Source organism: Cervus canadensis, chromosome 4 (assembly GCF_019320065.1).
Source record: "Cervus canadensis isolate Bull #8, Minnesota chromosome 4, ASM1932006v1, whole genome shotgun sequence".
Lineage (NCBI taxonomy): Eukaryota > Metazoa > Chordata > Mammalia > Artiodactyla > Cervidae > Cervus > Cervus canadensis.
Window position 1 is genome coordinate 91657052 of NC_057389.1, and position 16038 is coordinate 91673089.

General features: G+C 51.8%; 3 protein-coding genes across 6 annotated transcripts in view; 1 reads left to right on the plus strand and 2 right to left on the minus strand.

Annotated features, from left to right (window-relative positions):
• Positions 1-7727: 7727 nt before the first annotated feature.
• Positions 7728-9453, minus strand: TIMM29 (translocase of inner mitochondrial membrane 29). Its single transcript, XM_043466621.1, has 2 exons — positions 9271-9453; positions 7728-9194 (listed from the first exon to the last, which is right to left on the minus strand). The coding sequence occupies exons 1-2, from the start codon at positions 9431-9433 to the stop codon at positions 8506-8508; spliced, it is 852 nt and encodes a 283-aa protein (XP_043322556.1). The 5' UTR covers positions 9434-9453; the 3' UTR covers positions 7728-8505.
• A 12-nt stretch (positions 9454-9465) lies between these two features.
• YIPF2 (Yip1 domain family member 2) lies at positions 9466-15153 on the plus strand. The gene is made up of 10 exons (XM_043466622.1): positions 9466-9601; positions 9756-9814; positions 10459-10613; positions 10730-10810; positions 11724-11811; positions 13250-13366; positions 13450-13616; positions 13695-13877; positions 13962-14092; positions 14204-15153. Exons 2-9 carry the CDS (start codon positions 9784-9786, stop codon positions 14073-14075), a joined length of 936 nt encoding a protein of 311 aa, XP_043322557.1. The 5' UTR covers positions 9466-9601; positions 9756-9783; the 3' UTR covers positions 14076-14092; positions 14204-15153.
• The window catches only part of CARM1 (coactivator associated arginine methyltransferase 1), a 42234-nt gene continuing 40462 nt past the window's right edge, over positions 14267-16038 (minus strand). For 2 of the 4 annotated variants that reach the window (XM_043466619.1, XM_043466617.1), the window contains 2 exons: positions 15934-16002; positions 14267-15777 (listed from right to left, as the gene is read on the minus strand). In XM_043466619.1, coding sequence (XP_043322554.1) covers positions 15635-15777; positions 15934-16002 — 212 coding nt within the window. In that variant the 3' untranslated portion in view covers positions 14267-15634. Of the gene's footprint in view, positions 16003-16038 lie in introns of all 4 variants that reach the window. The other 2 variants (XM_043466616.1, XM_043466618.1) reach the window with 2 other exon arrangements.

A 16038-nucleotide genomic window follows, 5' to 3' on the forward strand; every position in this document is an offset into this window, starting at 1 on the left:
AGTGGGCAGTGACATTCTGAACCCCAGGTTCTCCTGGTATGTGTGGTGGCCACCAGATGTCCAAGCTCTTTGGAAGGATCCTTGGGGATCTGGTGTGCGGGAGATCCTGCCTATCACCGTGATCACACGGGGGTCTGCATTTGGGGGCACTCAGCGCACGTGTGGGACCCCAGAAGACAGGACCTGGGAACCTGGAACCTTGAGGTGATCTAGGCGAGGCACAGCGTATCCGCCGCCTACGGCTCACCAGCGCCACCTTGTGCCCGCCTAGTAGAGGAGCTAAGAGTCCACATGCCTCTCCAGGGAAAAAAACAGAAGCAATAATGTAACAAATTCAATGAAGACTTTTACAAGGGCCCACATCCAGAAAAATTTTAAGAGACTTCCCTTGTGGTCTGTGGGTTTCCCAAGTGGCACAGTGGTAAAGAATCCCCCCGCCAATGCAGGAGACATAAGAGACACAGGTTCAATCCCTGGGTTGGGAAGATCTCCTGGAGGAGGAAATGGCAACTCCAGTATTCTTGCCTGGAAAATTCCATGGAGAGAGGAGCCTGGTGGGCTATAGACCATGTGGTTGCAGTCAAACACGATTGAACACACACCACCTAGTGGTGCACAGGCTGAAACTCCAAGCTCCCAGTGCAGAGTTCCTGGGTTCTATCCCTGGTCAGGGAACTAGATCCCACATGCCACCACTAAGAGTTCAAATGCCGCAACCACGACCCAGTGCAGCTAAATAAATAAATTTTAAAATACTTTTTAAAAATTAATAAATAAATCTTAAGAAAAGAGAGGACTGGAAAATGTTCTTGTATCAGTCAAGTGTTTCTTTGGCTCCTACAGACAAGCACACACAGGCTCCAGGCTCTGTACATGCCAAGTCACTTCAGTCGTGTCCAGCTCTCTGTGATCCTGTAGACTGTAGCCGGCCAGGCTCCTCTGTCCATGAGATTCTCCAGGCAAGAATACTAGTGGGTTGCCATGCCCTCCTCCAGGGGATCTTTCCGTCCCAGCGATGGACCTGGGCCTCCTGCACTGCAGGAAGATTCTTTACCTTCTGAGCCACCAGGGAAGCCCAGGCTCCGTGGGCCTCCACTACCCAAGCACCTCCCCGGGCAGCCCTGTGTGTGGGCTGCAGGTGAGACTGGGAGCTGTGGTCTCTGCCTGGCCTGGGCAGGCAGAGGGTGGGTTCAGAGCCCCCTCCTCCACACTGAGCCCACTGTGCACAGTAATGGCCTGCTAGGTACCAAGTGCTTCCTGATGTTGCTAACAACCTCCAGTAGGTTGTGCTCCTGTTTACAGAGAAAGAATCTGAGGGGTGGAGAAGGCACTTCACCTATCTCAGGCCAGTCCCAGATCCCCTGAGTGTAAAAGCTGAAACTCAAATACGTCTTCATTATTAGTCACCATGCTGTACGTTACATTCCCATGACAGCTTTAAAAAATGTTCTTTTAAAAATTTATTTATTTTTAGCTGTGCTGAGTCCTTGCTACTGCAAGGGCTTTTATTTGTAGCAAGCAGGGGCTACTCTAATTGCAGAGCACAGGCTTCTCATGGGGTTGGTTTCTCTTGTTGTGGAGAACTGGCCCTAGGGTGGGCTTCAGTCGGTGCTGCATGTCGGGTCAGTAGTTGTGGTGTATGAGCTTAATCGCCCCGGGTCATGTGGAATCTTCCCAATACATGATTAGTCACTCAGTTATGTCTGACTCTTTGTGACCCTTTGGACAATTCCCACCAGACTTCCTCTGTCCTTGGGATTTTTCAGGCAAGAATACTGGAGTGGGTTGCCATTTCCTCCTCCAGGGGATCTTCCAGACCCAGGGATGGAATCCAAATCTCCTGTGTTTCCTGCATTGTAGGTGGATTCTGAACCACTGGACCACCAGGGAAGCCCCCATGACTGCTTTTATAACATGAAGTTGTACCGTTTAGACCACTTCACTCATGTTTGTGCAACCCCCAACCCCCTGCCCCTGGCAACCAGTAACCTGTTCTCTGTACCAACGAGCTAGATACTTTTTCCTTTATTTTTAAAGATTCCACATTTAAGTGAGATCAGATATTGCCTCTTTCCTGACATTTCACTTAGCATAATACCTTCGAGGTCCATCCATGCTGTTGCAAATGACAAGATTTCCTTTTTTAATGGCTAATATTCATATATATATATATATATAAAATGTAATATATGGCATATCATCTTTATCCTTCTATGGATGGGCACTTAGGTTGCTTCCATATCTTGGCTATTTTAAATAATGTTACCTTGAACATAAGGGCCCATATACCTTTTCAATTGTTTTCCTTTTCTTTCTGTAAATACCCAGAAGTGGAATTGCTGGATCATATGGTAGTTCTAATTTTTTTAAGAAATTTCATACTGTTTTCCTTAGTGACCACACCAGTTTACACTCCCACCAACAGTGCCTTAAGAGTTCCCTATTCTCCACATTTTGGACAACACCTCCTATTTCTTTTTGATCATAGCCATTCTATAGGCGTAAGGTGTTATCTCCTTGGGGTTTAAAAACCATGTCTCTGATTAGCATATACCTTTTCATGTACTTATTATTCTGTATGTACCTATTGTTTCATGCACTGTATGTCTAAAGAAAAACTTTCAAATTTTCTGCACACTTTTTAATGGGATTCGTTTTTTGCTGTTGAGTTATATGAGTTCTTCATGTAGTTTAGATATTAAAGTGAAAGTGTTAGTCACTCAGTCGTGTCCAACTCTGTGACCCCATGGACTGTAGCCCACCAGGTTCCTCCGTCCATGGTATTCTCCAAGCAAGAATACTGGAGCAGGGTGCCATTTCCTTCTCCAGGGGATCTTCCTGACCCAGAGATTGAACCTGGGTCTCTTAGCATTGCAGGTGGAGTCTTTACCATCTGAGCCACCATTAATTCCTCAGCAGATACATGATTTGCAAATATTTTCTCTCATTTTGTAGATTGTCTTTTCATTTTGTTGATGTTTTCCTTTGCTGAGCACAAGTTTTTAGTTTGATATAGTCCCACTTATTTTTGTTGCCTTTGTTTGGTGTCAATTCAAAAATATCCCTAAGACTGATGTTAAGCTAGCTATTGCCTATGTTCTGTTCTAGTTTTTTGGTTTCAGGACTTATGTTTTAGTCTTTAATCCATTTTGATTTAATTTTTGTGGATGGTGTAAGATAGTGGTCCAGTTTTCCCAACACAATTTATTGAAGAGACTGTCCTTTGCTTATTGTATACTCTTGGCTCCTTTGTGGTAAATTGACCACAAAGGAGCATTTGTAAATAAACCTGTGGGTTTATTTCTGGGCTCTGTATTCTGTTCCATTGATCTGTTTCTGTACTGTTTTGATTATAATAGCTTTGTAGTATGCAGTATTAAATCCAGGTTAAATCACGCAGTATGATAAATTCAGCTTTGTTCTTTCTCGAAATTACTTTAGCTATTTGGGATCTTATGTGGTTCCATACAAATTTCAGGATTCTTTGTTCTAGTTCTGTGAAAAATGTCATTCAAATGTTGGTAGGGATTGCAGTTTTAACAATATTTCTTCTTCTGTTGCTGCACCAAATGTAGCGTCACTCGCCCACACAGAGTAAAGCCAACCTACTGATGCACCTTTGTGGTGAAGGAAAGTACAGTGATTACTGCAGGGTCCCAAGCAAGGAGTTCAGGAAGCCAAATGTTTAACTTATTCTATTGTTTACTTATTTGTTTGGCCATACTGCTGTGCCCCTTGCAGGATCTTAGTTCCCAGACTAGAGATTGAACCCAGTCCTCCTGCAACGGAAGCCCGGAGTCCTAACCACCAGACCGCCAGGGGATTCCCCCAGGCAGCTAATGTTTAGAAGGCCTGAACACCGAGAAGGCTTTCAGGGAAAGATTTTTAAAGACCAGGTGTATTGAGCATTCTTCTGACTGATTAACATCATCAACCTTCTCATTAACTTCTTCCCCCTGGTGGGCGTTTCAGTATCTGCAAAACAGCTCAAAGGACATGCCTCAGAATATCATCTATAGCCCTTGAGGAGGAACTAAAGGTCCTTGACTTTAATGGTGAAACTATTACTTTGTCTTGCTTGACTCTTTCCCTGTGTTTCTGTCTTTTCTCATTTCTCTGATAGAATTTATTCTTTGAAACTTGGGGAGAGCCAAGGAGGCGAAAGTTTTTCTACAGACAAGGCAGGGAAAGGACATGGTGGGGTCTGTCCCAGGGAGGCCCTGTAGGGATCTACTCAGTTACACTTCCAATCCATGAGCATGGACTATCTTTCCATTTATTTGTATCTTCAGTTTCTTTCCTCCGGGACTTCCCTGGTGGCCCACGGGTTAAGAATCCATCTTCATGTAAAGAAGAGACTTTTGGACTCAGTGGGAGGAGAGAGTGATAATTTGAGAGAACAGCACTGAAACGTACACATCACCATATGTAAAACAGATAACCAGTGCAAGCTTGATATATGATGCCGGGCACCCAAAACCCATGCTCTGTGACAACCTAGAGGGACAGGGTGGGGAGGGAGGTGGAGGGAGGGTTCAGGATGGAGGCGACACATGTATATCTGTGGCCAAGTTATATTCAGTTCAGTCGCTCAGTTGTGTCTGACTCTTTGCAACCCCATGGACTGCAGCACGCCAGGCCTCCCTGTCCATCACCAACTCCAGGAGCTTACTCAAACTCATGTCCATCGAGTCAGTGATGCCATCCAACCATCTCATCCTCTGTTGTCCCCTTCTCCTCCCGCCTTCAATCTTTCCCAGCATCAGGGGCTTTTCCAATGAGTCTGTTCTTCACATCAGATGGCCAAAGTATTGGAGTGTCAGCTTCAACATCAGTGCTTCCAATGAATATTCAGGGCTGATTCCCTTTAGGATTGACTGGTTTGATCTCCTGGCAGTCCAAGGGACTCTCAAAACTCTTCTCCAACACCACAGTTCGAAAGCATCAAGGCGCTCAGCTTTTTTTATAGTCCAACTCTCACATCCATACATGACTACTGGAAAAACCATAGCTTTGACTAGATGGACCTTTGTCAGCATAGTAATGTCTCTGTTTTTAATATGCTGTCTAGGTTTGTCATAGCTTTCCTTCCAAGGAGCAAGCGTCTCTTTAATTTCATGGCTGCAGTCACCATCTGCAGCGATTTTTGGAGCCCCTAAAAATGGTCTCTGTTTCCACTGTTTCCCCGTCTATTTGCCATGAAGTGATGGGACCATATGCCATGATCTTCGTTTTCTCAATGTTGAGTTTTAAGCCAACTTTTTCCCTCTCCTCTTTCCCCTTCATCTACAGGCTCTTTAGTTCATCTTCACTTTCTGCCATAAGGGTGGTGTCATCTGCATATCTGAGGTATTTCTCCTGGCAATCTTGATTCCAGCTTGTGCTTCATCCAGCCCAGCATTTCACATGATGTACTCTGCATATAAGTTAAATAAGCAGGGTGACAATATACAGCCTTGATGTACTCCCTTTCCCAGTTTGGAACCAGTCTGTTGTTCCATGTCCAGTTCTAACTGTTGCTTCTTGATCTGCATACAGATTTCTCAGGAGGCAGGTCAGGTGGTCTGGTATTCCCATCTCTTTAAGAATTTTCCAGTTTGTTGTGATCCAGTCAAAGGCTTTTGCATAGTCAATAAAGCAGATGTTTTTCTGGAACTCTCTTGCTTTTTCAATCATCCAACAGATGTTGGCAATTTGATCTCTGGTTCCTCTGCCTTATCTAAATCCAGCTTGAACATCTGGAAGTTCACAGTTCATGTACTGTTGAAACTTGGCTTGTAGAATTTTGAGTATTACTTTGCTAGCATGTGAGATGAGTGCAATTGTGCGGTAGTCTGAACATTCTTGTTGTATGGCAAAAACCATCACAGTATTGTAACATAATTATCCTCTATTTAAAATAAATTAATTTTTTAAAAAAGACTCTGTTGGGGGGGGGGGGAAAGACTCTGTCTTCCAATGCAGGGAATGCAGATTGGATCCCTCATCAGGGAACTAAGATTCCACATGCCTGGGGCAACTAAGCCCTCAACCCGCAATTTTTGAGCCTATGCACTCTGGAGCCCACAACTAGAGAAGCCCACGAACCACAGTAAAGACCCAGTAGAGCCAAAAAGAGAAAAAAAAAATTTCTTTCTTCAATGTCTTATACAGGTCTTTCACCTCCTTGGTTGAAAGCATTCCTAGATATTTTATTCTTTCTGCTGCAATCATAAATGGGATGGTTTTCTTAATTTCTCCAAGACACATCTTTCTTTATATCCTGCAACTTTAATGAATTTATTCAAACAATTTTTTTGGTAGTTTTTCTATATACATCATCTTGTCACCTGTAAATACTTCGTTTCCAACTTCGATACCTTTAACTTCTTGCCTAATTGCTGTGGCCCAAGTCAATCGCACAGCTGGTTAAGTGCAAAAGCTGAGATTCAAACCTTGGTGGTTTTTTTTTTTTTTTTTTTTGCTGCACTGTGTGGCTTGTGAGATTTTAATTTCCTGAGCAGGGACTGAACCTACACCCCTGCAGTGAAAGCTGAGTCCTAACCATTGGATCGACAGGAATTCCCTCAAAACCCACTTCTTCTTCCTCAGATTCTACTGCCCTTATGCAAATGGATACAGTATGTCACTTTGCTATTTAGGCCCTGGGCAGGGTTGAGATCTGAAGGTCTCTTACTCTGGACTGGGAAAAGGATGGGGAGCCAAGTCCCCGGTCTGCTTCCCCCTCCCTAGTAGGATCACACCAACTCCCACCTATAATGGGCATGTCTAGTATAACATTTGCTGGGGCCCACACTGGGCTGAGCACTGAGGGATACTGGAAGCTTAACAGTGAACAAAGGGACCTGGACCATCCTCTGGAGGTCTCTGTATACTCTAAGGTGCTGAGCATGAAGAACATTCAGGCTCCTGTCAAATCTAACTGCTCTAGTCCACATGCCTCACAACAAATTCAGGACACCAGAGCTACCGGAGCAGGGAGCAAATATGGTAGGACTCCCTGGCTTTGTGTGTCATTTAATAACCCACTCAATGACGATGTGCAATCCTCTTAACACTTTTTAAAAATTTTTATAATTTTGGCCATGCCTTGAGGTACACAGGATCTTAGTTCCCCGACCAGGAATGGAACCTGTGCCCCCTGCAGTGGAAACTTGGGAGTCTTGAGCACTAGACCACCAGAAAAGTCTCTTTTTTTTAAAATACTTCATGATCATGGTAAAGAGCAAGTCTCATTTTGATACCAGCGTATCTCAAAACTTTCCCTGCTGTTGGTTAATTTCTCTTGAACAAAGACAACAGGACTCAGGTCCAGAGCCTTCAGCAGGTAATGGTATAGGATTACAATTTATAATATCATTTCTCTTTTGTTTTCATTGCTTTTTGTTTATATTCACTTATTTTTGTATTTAGGTTTTATTTATGGCTAGTGATAACAATATACATTCGTTTCTGGTAGCATATTATTAGGGTCAAAGATAACACCATGAGTTTGAGGATTAAGTCACAGGGTTAGGAGTTAGTTTCAATCATGAGTCTGCCACAGCTCTGGAAAAATAACAAAATTTTTCCTTTGTAAAATGGACATGCTGGCTTAAAGATGCTCCTCTGCCCCCAAATAAGGATATAAACATTACCATGTGTCCAATGCATTCCACAGTATGAAGGGAAGGTCCAAGTACCAAAACTTAACAGCAAAACAGATAAACACAATGTAACAACAAAGATGGGTGTTTCATCTCCTGGTTTATTAACTAGTCACAGGCCACATCAGTGACAGAGGCAGTCTCACTCTTGTAACATTAGTTTTAAAAGTATGATTTCAACCCAGCTATAGACACTAACATATTCCTTTCCCAATAATTCTGTATTTTCAAGGTTGTTGAAAGGAAATGGCAACCCACTCCAATATTCTTGCCTGAGAAATCCCACAGAGGAGCCTTGTGGGCTCCAGTCCATGGAGTTGCAAAAGAGTCCCACTCAAGGTAGCAACGGAACAATAAGGACAGTGTGAAATGTTACCAGTTGCTGGAAGCCGGGTGAACCTTTACACAGAACGTCTCTATTACTGCTCCAGTTTCCTCTGAGACTACAATTACTTAAAACTGAATTTAAAAATATATGTCACTCATGGAATAAACCTTTTAGTTCAAATTTTAAGACGAAAAGCTGCAAGTTACCCTAGTCAGGAGAACCGCGAAGCCCAGTGAAAAAGGCTTATTTCCGTCTAATGTTCCTTACCAACTCTGGCAGTGATAAACACGACATGGCACGTCTCTCTGCTCTCCCCAACTCCTAGACCAGGGAAGCTCTCAATGAGCCGTCTGCTCACAGCCAACAGGTGAGAGGTAGGCCCCCGATTTTGTGAAAACCCAGGGGGAGAACGCTGCAAATAATTTACTTCCATCACTCTGCGTTTGAGGCTCACACGCACCAAGTGCACATTCCCGGGCCAGCATTCTGCGGGGTCCGGGAGCCCGGTCGGGACCCAGGGGGGTCTGAGTTTCATCTCGCGACCTCCGACGACAGCAGAGAGTCAGCCTGGCTCAGGGCAAGCTGGTCCTTCTTCTCCTTCTGCAAGACCTGGTCCTCCCACAGCGCCTGGTCCACCTGGTCGTCGGTGAGCACCACGGGCTTGTACTTCTCTTCGAAGAGCCGCTCATTGGCCTCCGAGTGCAGCTGGTGGGGTCCGACGATGCGCAGGTGAGCCGGCAGGTGCAGGAACTCGTCGTCGTTGATGTCGCAGTCGCGCATCCGGGCCCCCAGCACCCACCAGCGGCCTACGAAGCCCACATCCAGAATCCGGTCCGGGAAGTCGGTCCAGCGGGGCTGCAGGTAGCGACAGCGAGCCTGGTAGAGGCTGGCCTGGGCGTCGAAGGGTGCCTCGTACACCAGCGAGCAGAGGCCCAGGCTCACGTGGCGCAGGCAGCCGCGACCCCGCAGCCAGAGAAGCCGCTGCACGAACGCCTCCGAGTCGCGGTTGCGAGTGGCGGGCGCCAGCAGCAGGAGGGTCCCCGACGCGTCGAGCAGCGCCTCCTCGAAGGCTGCCTCGCTCGGTGCCAGGGAGCAACAGGCCGCCGCGCCACCCAGCAGCCCCAAGTACACGGCCGCCCTCCCGGGCCGGGCCCGCGCCGCCGCCGCCGCGTCCTTGCACGCCTCGGCGTAATCTTGGAGTAGCGAGCGGGCCCAAGCGCCTGAGGGGAGAAAAGAGCATTGACAGCCGCCCGGCCGCTGAAGCCACCCACCCCGCCGCCTCCCGCCGCTACTCACCCAACCGCCCCCACACGCCGGGCTTTGCGGCTGCAGCGTCACCCGCCTCTCTACGGCTTCGGGACCAAAATCTCTTCAGAGCGGCAGCCGCCATTGTCTTCCGGCTGGGCGTCCACTCCCTGAAAAGAAACACCAACCACACGAAACAGAAGGCCCGGAGCATCTCTTCTGCGCAAGCGTCAACATTACCGGAAGTTGTTCCCCATCGGAAAAGGATAGCAGACGGACCGACGCCGGATGTTGCTGTCCGATCTGAGTGGGTCATCTGCGGCGGGTAGGCGGGTCGCGCAGGCGCAGAGAGTCCGTGACCCGCCGGTTGAGATCGCTTCAGGTAAGGGGGGCGTGGGTACACCTGTGGGGCATTAGAGGCGAGTTCACGTTTCGGTGGGTGCTGTAGCCGCCAGGCCAGGCTTGGGGTTGAGGCTCGCGTCCAGGAGGGGCGCTGACTGGTGTCGAGAGCGAGTCTGATTGGCCTCTATCCTCAGAGGGATGCGGAGACGACCCTGAGAGACCATGGCAGCGGCTGACGAGCTGGCCTTCCACGGTGAGTGCAGCCGCGACCCGGCCCGAATCCTGTTTCCTCCACTGGCCGAAACCTCCCATCGAGGTTGCAGCTCAGATCTAACCCGAACCCCAGTCAGCTGTGAACAGCCACAGACATGAAACCCATTCCTAAACTCCTAACCCGTGCGTGCGTAGTCGCTCAGTCGTGTCTGACTCTTTGCGACCCCATGGACTGTAGCCGGCCAGGTTCCTCTGTCCATGGCATTCTCCCAGCAAGAATACTGGAGTGGGTTGCCATGCCCTCCTCCAGGGAGTCTTACCAATCCAAGTATCAAACCCGGATCTCCTGCATCTCCTGCATCGGCACCGCGCCCGCCTTAAACTCGGACCACAAATCTGAGCCTCTGCGCCATCCCTGAGCCAGCCCTCATTGTGGGCCTGTGTTAGGAAGGAGGGGACACGCCTCCTTCCCACTCACCACAGTTGAGGAAACTCTGGGCTGGGGGGAATACCGAGGAGGGGGTGGTTACTCTTGGCTCCCAGATGTCGTTCAGTCACTAAGTCATGCCTGACTCTTTGCGACCCCATGGACTGCAGCACGCCAGTCTCCCCAGATGAGCTGTGGGCGAAGCGAGGTTGCCTCGACTCCCAAATACACCTGTGTTCCATATTCCTTCTCGACAGAGTTCGAGGAAGCTACTAATCTGCTGGCCCAGACCCCGAATGAGACCACCGCCAGAAGTGATCAGCTGGGCCCTAAGGGGCACGTGGCTGTGGCCATGGACTCAGGCAGCAGTTATGGAGCTGAGGATGAGGTAGAGGAGAGCGACAAGACTGAGGTGAGTCCCAGAAGTCCCTGGGCCCTGCCTCTGTCTTGTCCCTCCTACCCTCCCTCCGGCGCGCCCACCCCCACCCCCACCCCCGCACCCCCAGCACTGAAATCTGCACTGTGCAGCTCCTACAGGAGGAGAAGCCGCAGCCTGGTTTCTGGACCTTTGGCTACTATCAGAGCTTCTTCGATGTGGACACCTCACAGGTCAGACCGGGGAAGCTGGTGGGATGGGGTCCAGCCACTCTTCACTGGGAACTTACTGTGCACCAGGCCCTGGGCCATGCTGGCAATAGGCACATGGGAGAACAGCTCCCACCCAGGCTGGTGGACATGACTGTGTGCACTGCATGGATGAGGATTGAGTGGGATTCTTGGGAACACGGGAACGCACGTGACATGGTGGACAAGGAAAGCCCCCCTGGAGAAGGCGACAGATTTGCTGAAACTTAAGACAAGCAGGTAGACTTCGAGTGGAGGGAAGCATAAGTATGTTCCAGGCACGGGGAACAGCATAGGCAGCGGACGAGAGGTGAGAGGAGGCAACCACCACTGCGGAGGCTGCCTCTCAGTCTGGAGAGTGAGGCGGGGGCCAGGCAGAGAGGCCAGATCACCAAGGGTCTCATGAGCTATACTAAGGGGTGTGGGTTTTCTCCTAAAGGTGCTGGGGAGTCATGGAAGGGTTCAGAGCAAGAAAGGACTGAGTAACATGAAATTAGAGGCCAGGGTGGGAGATGGTAATAAACCAGCGTTGTGGAGTAGGGAACATGTTGGCAGAGATGGGGGAAGGAGATTACCCAGGACTTGTTGACCGTTCTTATTGGCGGCAGGAGGTGGTGGAGAGCAGGGGAGTCCAGGGCAGTCAAGCAGAGAGGAGGGGGAAGCTAAGAAAAAGATGGCAGGCCCTTAAGCATCCTTCAGAGTGGGGGGACACTGGGGTAGTGAGTAGAGGCTGCCCAGGGTGAGGGGCTCCAGACCACAGGAGAGAAATGAGAACATGGAGAGAGGAGGTGGGAGGTCAGCAGGGAAGGAACCCCTAAGGAGGGTGACCCTCTTTCCTTTGTGGGTAGTGAGGAGCCCCAGATGGGCTTCTGTCCTAGGTCCTGGCCTTGCCCCCCAGGTCCTGGACCGGATCAAAGGCTCACTGCTGCCCCGACCCGGCCACAACTTTGTACGGCACCGCCTGCGGAATCGGCCAGACCTGTATGGTGAGTGAGGTCGTGCGTTGAGTTCATTCAATTATTGATGCGACACATGTTGACAGAGGGCCAGGCCCCGGTATACAGCTAAGCACAAAAGCAGAGTCACTCAGGTAGAATTGAAATGTACGCTCTGTTCATGCAGACAGGGCCAAGCGAGGCTGCAGAGAGCTGCAGGGCTGGGAAGAGAAGCAGAGGGTTTAGAGGGTGGGAGCAGCTGTGTTGTGTGGGTTGCTCAGGGAAGGCCCCTCTGAGGAGGGTGAGGGAGTGAGCCTTGTTGGTGTCGGGGTTGAGGGTGGTGAGACCCAGGGAAAGAATATCACAGAAGAGGCATGTGGCGGAAACAGGCTTGCACTGCGGGGCAGCACTGTCATTGCACTGGAATGAGCTGCCAGCAGGCCCCAGAGGTGACCGGTCAGATCACATGGGCCTCCTATGCTTTGCTGAGAAGAGATCTTAGCTAAGTGCCCTTGGGTGCTGCAGGCCCTGTGGAGGGCAAGGGCAGAAGCTGGAGGACCAGGGAGGAGTCGCGTGCGGGATCATGGGCCTGGCCTGGTGGGGTAGAGAGTGGGGGTTAGATCCTGGCAAATGTGGAAGATGGAGCCAACAGGGTGTGCTGACCCACTTGACATGGGGTGGAAGGAGAGGTGACAAGGATGCTCCCCCGCTTTTGCCTGGACTCTGAGAAAGCGGGAACTTCCCTGGTGGCTCAGATGGTAAAGAATCTGCCTGCAATGCAGGAAACCAGGGTTCAATCCCTGGGTTGGGAAGATCCCCTGGAGAAGGGAATGACAACCCACTCCAGTATTCTCACTGGAGAATTCCATGGACAGCTACAGTCCATGGGGTCACAGACTTGGACACGACTGAGTGACTAACAATTTCCCCAGAAAGAGGGAATTCCATTTATCAATGGGAAAAGGTGAGAAGATTCTAAGGGAAAGAGTGGGCATGCTAGGTGGAATGGAACATTGACTAGAAGCCCCAGGTTCAGGGCAGAGGCCCAGACTTGGGACACTGGGGGTTGTGGGCACAGAGATGACAGAAGACCCTGAGGTTGGACGAGCTCACAAAGGGGGTGAATGAACACAGAGGAGGTTTGCGAACTGGCTCAGGTGGGCCCCTCATTGTTAAAGAGCTCAGGGATCCCTGTCAAAGAGGCTGAGGATGAGATGAGACAAAAGCAAGAGCGTAAAATCATGGGAACCACATGGAGCGTGTTTCCAGATGGAGGGGGATCAGCTATGTCAAAGGCCATTGAAAGGCCAAGAGAGATGAGGGATGAAGGCTGGATTCAGCTGCTAGTCTGTCACCAGTGTGACACCATATCAAGGGAGCGTTGGGGGTGGGGGCAGCCTGGAGCTTGGAAAGAGGCTGGGACCAGATGGGGCAGGACACTAGTCCTGGGGGTGCCCACCCTGGGGCCCTGACCGTGCTCCACCTACAGGCCCCTTCTGGATCTGTGCCACGCTGGCCTTCGTCTTGGCCATCACTGGCAACCTGACCCTGGTGCTGGCCCAGAGGAGGGACCCGTCCATCCACTACAGCCCCCAGTTCCACAAAGGCAAGTGACATGGGCAAGGCCTGGAAGCTGGCAGGGCTGGGGGTCCCATGGGGCCCGGGAGTGAAAACCTGATTGTCCCGCAGTGACCGTGGCCAGCATCACCATCTACTGCTACGCGTGGCTGGTGCCGCTGGCGCTGTGGGGCTTCCTGCGGTGGCGCAAGGGTGTCCGGGAGCGCATGGGGCTTTACACCTTCCTGGAGACCGTGTGCGTCTACGGCTACTCCCTCTTCGTCTTCATCCCCACCGTGGTGAGTGGGGCCCGGGGATGGGTGGGGCCCGGGCGCCACAGGGACGACCTGCTAGCCAGCTGCCTGTGTTACCCGCAGGTCCTGTGGCTCATCCCTGTCCCGTGGCTGCAGTGGCTCTTCGGGGCCCTGGCCCTAGCCCTGTCAGCCGCCGGCCTGGTGTTTACCCTCTGGCCCGTTGTCCGCGAGGACACCCGCTTGGCAGCTGGGGTGCTGCTCTCGGTGGTGGTGCTGCTCCACGCCCTCCTGGCCATGGGCTGCAAGGTACTGGGCTGGGTGCTCACCGGCTGGGCTCGGTGCGGGACTTGGCTTGCCGGCTCTGATGCTGACCCAGGGCTCTTGGATCAGTTTTATTTCTTCCAGCCGCTGCCTCCAGAGCCCATGGCATCTCCCCACCAAGCTACCTCTCAGCCTCCAGCCACAATGTTGCCACCCACCCTACCGAGGTCCGTGGCAGCCTAGGAAGGCTGAGCCCGCAGGTGAGGTACTGTCCCCAGCTGTGGCTGGGGGCAGGGTCTCCAGCTCCAACTGCCCCCCACCCCCACCAAGGTTAGAAGCCACAGGGCCACTTCTCACTTTCTCTCTTTCAGGCCCAAGAGATGGTGACTAAAGGCTCCCCTGAAACCTCGAGATCATTTCGCTACTTTCCAGACTTTTCTTACAAAGCAAACACTTTTATTTTCTATGCAAAGGTGATTCAGAGAATTTATATAAAGGCGGGAGAGGGACAGAGCAGGGAGCTTCCAGGGCGGCCATCGCCCCCGGGGGCCTCCCCAGCCTGGGCCGCACCTGCTCTTCCTGGGGCACCCAGAGAGCGGGCCTTGAGCTGAGCCTGAGCTCCGCCACATCCAAGTCTGGGGTTGTTAGAAACGGGGGGGCACAATTAGAAGAAAACTGCCTGTGCTGAAACATATATTTCCGTGGGTTTTTTTATTTTTATTTTTTTCCTTTTCTTTCCTTTTTTTTTTTTTTTGGAGAGGTCCCTGCAAGGCCCCTTCCCAGGCTGGGGAGGGACCAGAATGCCGTCAGAGTAGGAGGGACAGGAGGAGCATCTACAAATACTGAAGGGGGTACACAGGCCTAACGTTAGCTACAAGGAAAAAGGACGCCTTCCACGACAGACCCTTGAGGTTTCTGCGTCTGCCCCAAGCGGCTGACGCTGACCCTTCCCTCCAGGCCCAGGGCCCCCAGGCCACCCATTCTAGCTCTGGGTGCAGGTGGCGGCGGGGCCTGCAGGGGCTCAGGGACAGGACAGCAGCAAGAGGCAGGGGCTGAGGACGGAGGGCCTTCCCGACAGCCGGCTGGGTTGTACATTCAAGTGTGAGGTGAACCCTTTGGTGGGAGAGGGCCGAGGGGCTCCCTGGGCTCCGGAGGCCCGGCCCCACCCCATCCTGAAGACTCGGCAGGGCCGCCCCTCGCCACTGAGACTCTGAGCTGGGGAGAGGGGCTGCTGGCTCGGCCCGGCCGGCCTGATTTCTCAGAGGGTCTGTGGATTGACACTGGTTCTTTTCATAAAAAAATAAAATTAAAAAAAGCAGCATGTCACGCCTGTGGTGACCAAGGCCTGGTAGTTGAAGGGGAGGCCCCTCCAGGAAGGGGCCAGGACTGCCTTCCCTGCTGGAGACAGACAGGGGACCGGCCCAAGGGACCAGGCGGGGCAGCCACTGCCCCTCTCCCTCCCCGCCAGGCCTGCAGCTGTCAGGCCCGGACACGCCTGTTACAGAAGATGTCAAACCCAGGTCAGGGTGGAGAGGGCCGGGGTAGGGGGGGGGGGGGGGGGGGGGGCACAGAGCTCCCACGACATGATCGTGTGTAAAATATGGCAGCGACACGCGCTTGGGGCCAAGATGTGGGTGGGCAGTGGGGTGGGGGCGGCGGCGGCAACGTCGTGTAAAAAAGTGTTCAAGTTCCCGTAGCAAAGAGGGCTGTGCCGGGTGTGGGTTTCTCCAGTACAGGGGTGAGAGCCGCCCGGGGGGTCTTCATTTGGTTTCCTGGTGCTGTCAGTCCTTCCACGCAGGGGCCTAGCTCCCGTAGTGCATGGTGTTGGTCGGGATGGACATGGGTGAGGCCATGGAGATGGCGGGGCCGCCCATGGTGAACTGGCTGTTGACCGCATAGTGGGCGCTGGAGCTGCCGCCACTGCTGCCCTGGGCGCCGGAGGACCCTGTGGGGCAGGGGGTGGGCACTAAGGGGCCGCCTCTGTCCCCTTGCCCACCCGGGCCCATGGCAGAGTCAGAGAGAAAGAGCACAGGCCAGAGGGCAGGCGGGCGCCCGGGCACACGCACACCCGCGGGGCCCTGCGACCCCCGCCCACTGTTACCTTGGACAATCCCCGTGCTCATTATGGAGCCCATCCGGGAGTGGGTGTGATTGACAATCCCCGTGTTGGCTGCACAGCAGGAAGAAGGAAGGAAGGAAAGGAGAT